At 36.0% G+C, this 7500-nt stretch overlaps 1 protein-coding gene across 1 annotated transcript in view; it reads left to right on the top strand.

The window, feature by feature from the left end:
• Positions 1-7500, top strand: part of LOC143026993 (roundabout homolog 2-like) — a 707397-nt gene that overhangs the window by 602452 nt on the left and 97445 nt on the right. The window contains exon 5 of the mRNA XM_076187804.1: positions 7342-7500. This exon is cut by the window's right edge and continues 108 nt beyond it. Within this exon, the coding sequence (XP_076043919.1) occupies positions 7342-7500 (159 nt within the window). The remainder of the gene's footprint in view (positions 1-7341) is intronic.

Here is a 7500-nt window from a genome sequence, read left to right as displayed (position 1 = left end):
CAAAGGCCTTCTCCATCAAAGAAATGACGCGGTGATGTTAATAGGATCTCAGGAGCCGAGGAGGTCCTTCGTCTAGGACTCTGGGTGCATGAGCCTAAAGCTCATGAAGCAGATGATGTCTAGGGAGTGATCGTTGGCGTCAGGCAGGAGTCACTGACTCAGGAGTCCGATTAAAGGACACCAAGTTTCGATCTCCTTGATGACATTTACTCGCTCCTAAAGGATGCTGGTGCCAAAGGCTGCCCGTGACTTCCATACTAATAAATGAATAAATAGATAAATAAACGAATAAATAGATAAATAAGAAATTAGATAGAGAGATGAATAAATGAATGAATGAATAAGTGAATAAGTGAATACGTGAATGAATAAGTGAATATGTGAATAAATGAATAAATGAATAAATGAATAAATGAATAAATGAATAAATGAATAAATGAATAAATGAATAAATGAATGAATAAATGAATAAATGAATAAATGAATAAATGAATAAATGAATAAATGAATAAATGAACAAATGAACAAATGAATAAATGAATAAATGAATAAATGAACAAATGAATAAATGAATAAATGAACAAATGAACATATGATTAAATGAATAAATGAATAAGCGAATAAGTGAATAAATCTAATAAATGAATAAGTGAATACATGAGTAAATTGATAAACAAATAAATGAATGCATAAAAAAATTAATATAACCTATAGAAATATAAATTAATAAATTAAAGTAAGTCTTCACTCAAAGAAATTCTAATGAGATAGAACTCTGACAGTGTTTATTATGTTGACAATTCAATGTTGATCCCTTAATTTAGCAGCTTCGTACAATAACCTTTTAGGTCCTCTATCTTCTACACATTTTCGACAATTTTGTCCTGTGTTCGTACACTGCAGAAACAGTGTTTGATGCATTTAGCTGTCTCCAAATTGGTTTATTATGGGGACCCTATTACGGAAATTGTAATCTAGACTAAAGTTTCATAAAAGCTGCCGCTAATGGCGACAAGGCAAACCCACCAACATCGCCCCCCACTTCTCTTACCCCTCCCCCTAAATACACATAAAAAGGGAAATTAGTCCTGATGTATTTTTTCTTCCTTCCACCGCTGGAAGTCTTTGCTAGTTTGCACGTGAATAAAACCATACTGAAACGCTGTCATTACAAGCTGTTTATCTGGCACCAGATGAAATCCTCAGAAAGGACTTTATATCTTCTACTTCCTACGGAAGTCGATCTAATATTTCTTTATCTGAATACATTCCTTACACTTCCTGTAAGCACGTTTGTATACTGGATAGCCTATATCCTCTTAATCTATTTGGCGTCAGGTGATTTTATTTAAATCAGTGGAGCAATCACGACAGAGCAAAAGGTCTGAGCAACCTTCCCAGTTATTCTTGATTACCGGAGGTGGGGGGTTGGGGGTTGGGGGGCTATTTCTCTATTCCGTGGATCCTCCCCAGTACCAGACGGGGAGAAGGAAGAGGGGGTGGGTGGGATAAACGTGCTGGTTGCCAACTTTGCAATTATTTATGCACTAATTACTAAAGGAGAGCTAACGAGCCGACGGGTAATGGCCCACGCCTACTGCAAAGCGAAGGAATACACCTACGCCCACACGGAGATGTGTGCAAATATAAACGCAATACACACGCGCGCGCGCGCATGTAAACACACACACGCGCACACGCACACACACACACACACACACACACACACACACACACACACACACACACACACACACACACACACACACACACACACACACACACACACACACACACACACACACACACACACACACACACACACACACACACACACACACGCACGCACACGCCTAACGACATTATTTACAAGAAGGAAATCCTTCCTCTGCCTAAACAGTTAAGTTATCATCGGCTGAGGACTTGCCGATTTTTATATACAGTATATTGAGGCCCACTGTCGACAGGCGGTGTCATTTTTCTTTGGTAAATCACCTCAGGGAAGGAAAAAAATTATGTATTGGAATTTATTTTATTTGATCATATTCCCTCTACTGTTTTTACATTTACGTCATTATCTAATTTAATTTTTCATTATTATTTATCTATTAATTAATTCGTGACTTATCTATTCAACTATATTTGCTATTATATACTTATCATTTCATTATTGTTTATTGATCTCTTTAATCGTTTAATTGTTTATATATTTATTTATTCATTGTCTAATTTTTTATACATTTACATACCTATTAATTCTTTAATTTATTCAACTATTCATTTATCTATTTTCTATCTATCTATTTATTAACTTAGTAATTCATTAATCAATTATCTATTCAATTATTCATATATTTACTTTTTTATTTACCGAATGATTGATTAATTAATTAATTTACCTATTTATTTATTGATTATATATCAATCTATCCATCTATTATTTAATACTATTTTTTGTATTGGGACATCGATACATGCGTTTTTGCCGCGATGTCACTCTATCAAAGTGAATCTCGCTAGGGTTCAGGTGACGCTGTGGAAGGGTGTGATGGGAACAGCGGCGGGTCCGGGGTCACAGGTGCTGAGGGTGTGTGGGTGTGAATAACGAATTTCACCCATTCCTGAAGGAGAAAACCTATTAAAGAAACCCATGTGTCTTTGTCAGTGCGGCTGACCTGGATCCAGTGCCCTGCAGCCGCCTTCCAGGGGTTCTCAACACGGCCCGCGGGCCATACTAGAGAACCGGGGATTACCCCTGGAAGTTTAGAGAGGTTTACAAGGTGTTCCAAGTACTCACAGGTGTCTATGTACAGTATATATATATATATATGTATATATTATATATATAATGTATATATATATATATATACATATATATATATATATATATATTTATGTATATATATATATATATATATTTATGTATATACATATATGTATATATATATACATATATATATATGTATATATATATATTATATAATATATATATATATATATGTATATATATATATATATATATATATAAATATATATATATACACATATATATAGATGGATGGGTAGATAGATCGAAAGATAGATATATAGGGATGTATTTGTGGTAGTATTGAGGGGGCCAAGGAAATGACAGTTATGGAACAGTAAAATAAAAGATGCATAAGAAAAGATGAGGTGCAAGTAGTTTTAAAAATTATGTGAGTATGGGTGTCATACGGAGTGTCTGAAGAAGGGAGGTACAGTAATACTGGATTGGCTAGTGAGGTTATCTAATATATGTCTAAGGAGGGTAGAGTGCCGGAGGACTGGAGGAGTGCCTACTGTATATAGAGTAATTCCGCTTTACAAAGGAAAATGGGACAATAGTAAGTGTAGTAGTTACAGAGGGATCAGTTTTTTTCAGCATAGTTGGGAAGGCTCTTGGGAGTGTTTTAACTGAGAAGACTGGGAGAGCAACAAAGGGAGTAATTGGTGAGGGACAATGTGGATTTAGATTAGGCAGGGGTTATGCGGATCAGATTTTTTTGGTATGGCAGATATGCGAGAAAGCTTTAGCAAATGGTAAGAATGTTTTTTTGGACTTTTATGTATTTGGAAAAGGCTTATGACATAATAGACAGAAAGGAGAGGAGAGTATGTGGAAGTAAATTGTAGACTAAGAGAAGCAAGTGAATGCCTTGTGGGTATTAAAAAGTGTCATAAGAAACAGGCATTAGGGAATGGATGCAAAGAGGAGATTATATGAAGGATTGATTGTTCCGACGGTACTGCATAGGGCAGAAATATGGAGTTTAAGAGGGTTAGATAGGAAAAATTAAGTTTGTGTTTGAGATGAAATATCTGAGAATTATGGTAGGGGCTACAAGGTTCGATAGAGTGAGAAATGAGAAGGTGAAGGGGAGAGCTGGAATGGAAAATGTGTTAGTAGATAGGGCTGATGAAAGAGTATTGGGATGATTTGGACACATAGGAAGAATGAGAGAAGAAAAATTAATGAAAGAGGTGTGGAAGGCAGAGGTGGATGGAGTGAGTTTGAGGATACGACCGAGGATGAGATAGATAGATGGGATGAAAGAGGCGTTAAGCATGAGAGGAAAGTCTGCTGAGCAAGGAAGGGAGAAGGAAGGAGATTGGGGTGAGCGGGTAATGCCTGAGTATAGATGATACTGTAATGCAAGGAAGGGAGGGAGTGAGGGATGGGGGGGTAGGGAATGGTTATGTACAAATGATATTTTGACGCAGCCCGGAGGAATTTCTTCCCGTTTTATCTCTTTTCTGCATGAGTGGTTGAAAGGGGAGGGGGGGGGGAAGCGTTGCCAGTTAAGTAAAGCAGTCTTCCTATGGATGTGTTGTGCCTTACTGCATTGCCTCTGACGTAGAGCAGTGGGCGGGATATAGGGATGACCAGTATCCATGAGGAGCTAAGATGAAAGGGAAGAAAAGGTAGTTGATGGGAGTGAAAATGGTGGGAGTGAAATGGGTGGGAGTGGATATACAGTATGTCTTTTGATTTGGCAATCTCCCTTGTAATGGGGAAAAAGCCGTTTATGTGTGTGTATATATGTTGTTACGGTTTTGTGGATGAAGTTATCCTTCCCCGATCCTCACTGGGATCCTGATATAACTCACAAATATGTGTACACGACTGCCTTCCCACACAAAGCTGTTTTGACTCTCGTGCATAAGGGAAGGTAATTAGACGAATAAGAGAAAAAGGCTCATTTTATAAATGACAAGAATTTTACAGGTTTAATGAAGAGCATGGAAAACAGAACTACGTACAAAATGGAAGTGTTTAGCCCTCAGGATTCTGAAAACTGAACAACTTCTACAAGAAAATATAAATAAATTTGCAAAGTCAATCATATAGGCAGAGAAGTGTTTAAGCCTCAGGGTTTGAATAGAGTGTTAGTAGTTAAGTGACCACTACAGAAAACCGTACCAAGCCGATTGTTGAACGGTATTCTCGACAATACTATAGGGTAGCAAAGTGGATATGCGCGTAAATGTGTAATATTTTTACTATAGGAAATTGGCTATCTACCAAGGTTGAGAATTGTTCATGCCTCAGGACGACCAGGATCTCAGATATCAAGTTCGACATCTAGAGCAGACCGTATCATTCGGTAGCTGAATCATGTCTGACCTAAAGTCGTTTCTACGACAGTGAGGAAAGGTTTGTTTCACCTGAGGCTGCATCGTACTACCTAATTACATAATTTTTCTATATTAAACTAATGTGGAAATGTTACGCAATATATTCTAAGGTTTGTAATAAGGATTATAAACCTTTACAAATGAGAAATGTCCTTCATTCACGTAAAATAGGATTGACCGTTTAAAAATAAAAGGCAAAATTCAAATATACAAGTAACATCCAGAAATAAGGAAACAAGGTGCTAAAGCTGTATGTTTATGGTGAACGGCTATATACCATATAGTCTTGATTTCTAGGACGACATATATACGTCTTAATTTCTAAGACGAAGTCTGACATCAGTCTTCGAACAAAACTTCGAAAAGGTTCCAACACAACATTAGACACATAAGCTTTTAACTTACTTCTATGATAACCCAACATCATCAGTACTTTTTACAACAAGAAATCATATTATTTATTCAAAATGCATATATACAGGTCCCAAGACATTTTTATACAATTAACGTATATGTTTAATAGATGTTTACCCATAATCCAAACTTACGTTTGTCAAACTGATTGTAAATCATTCTTTGTCTTTATCAATGCGCATATCACACACACACACACACACACACACACACACACACACACACACACACACACACACACACACACACACACACACACACACACACACACACACACACACACACACACACACACACACACACACACACACACACACACACACACACACACACACACACACACACACACATATATATATATATATATATGTGTGTGTGTGTGTATTTAGATATGTATATACATATTATATGTATATATACATACACATATATAATGTACATATATATATATATACATACATATATATATATATATATATAAAGGATTACAAAGGCGGAGCATGCCGGCAGGAGACCATGTGCTCCATAACTAGGTCGGATGCGAAAAAATATATATATGTAGATAATGAAAAATAGATATGATAAAATAATAATATAAATAATAATAAATGAAATAAATGATAATAGGCATAGTTAATTGATAAACAAACAGGTAAATAGTGAATAATAATAAACTGACAAATATATAATAATAAATTGAAATCAAGCAAATAATAAATAAACAAACAAATAATAACAAACAAATAATCAAATAATATAAAATAAATGTCAGTCATTACAGCATCTTGCTTAAATGTTTATCTAAACGAATCTTAAAGCTTTGATCTGAACTACACTGCACTGCCTTGCAGGAAATTTATTCCACTCATTAACTACACGGTTGGCGAAGTTGTTTCTACCCACTTCCAAATTAAATCTATTTCCTGACAGTTTGAGACCATTATTTCTTGTCGGATTGTCATTCAGTGTAAGAAATTTGTCACTTTCGATGTTGTCAATCCCCTTTGTAATCTTAAATACCTATATCATATATATATATATATATATATATATATATATATATATATATATATATATATATATATATATATATATATATATATATATATGTTGTGTTTGGTAAAGACATATTGAACAATTTTAGAAGCTCTGCCATGGGATACGAACCCTGGCCCGTGCGTCGATAATTATCGACGCACGGGCCAGGGTTCGTATTATAATCGCTAGCGTCTTGGCCTCGTGATTATCGACGCACAGGCCATGATCCCATGGCAGAGCTTCTACAAATGTTCATATATATATATATATATATATATATATATATATATATATATATATATATATATATATATATATATATATATATATATATATTATATATATGGGATACTTCAATTTTCACACAGTCAATATTTCAAGTACTCTAGAGATAGGTGCAGCCCTAGGATTAGATCACTCAACATTCTTTCATGACCACAGGTTTTTGCTCTAAAAAGAATGTTTATAACTTTTAACCTCTTCTATCCTTCTGTTCATCTATCTGCCTTAAATCTATCCTGTTCTTCCTATATGGCTCCACCTTTTGAGATAGAAGCGTTAGTTAATACTATCTAAATACCAATTTACTGTTAAGGTAAGGCAGTCAAAACACAAGAATGCGCCATGAGATGATTTTTTTCCTGTTTTTGGAGGTAAAGCGAGTCTCTACATGGCTTCCGAACACCTCATGTCATCGTGATTAACGACCCTCTTTCTTTGTCCACTTTTCAGTGAAACCTTTCTTCGTCCGGCTACCTTCGGACGTGGCCGGATCGACTGGCGGCCAGGCAGAGCTTCGTTGTCGAGTGGGAGGCTCCCCACGCCCACACGTCCTTTGGAGGCGTCAGGATGGCAGGATGCCCGTGGATCGCGCCCGAATCTTGGCCGACT

The sequence above is a fragment of the Oratosquilla oratoria genome, chromosome 7 (assembly GCF_046742065.1).
Source record: "Oratosquilla oratoria isolate Oo_2021 chromosome 7, ASM4674206v1, whole genome shotgun sequence".
Classification (NCBI taxonomy): domain Eukaryota; kingdom Metazoa; phylum Arthropoda; class Malacostraca; order Stomatopoda; family Squillidae; genus Oratosquilla; species Oratosquilla oratoria.
Note: the sequence above shows the minus strand (reverse complement) of the source record. Positions and strands in the feature narration are given on the sequence as shown.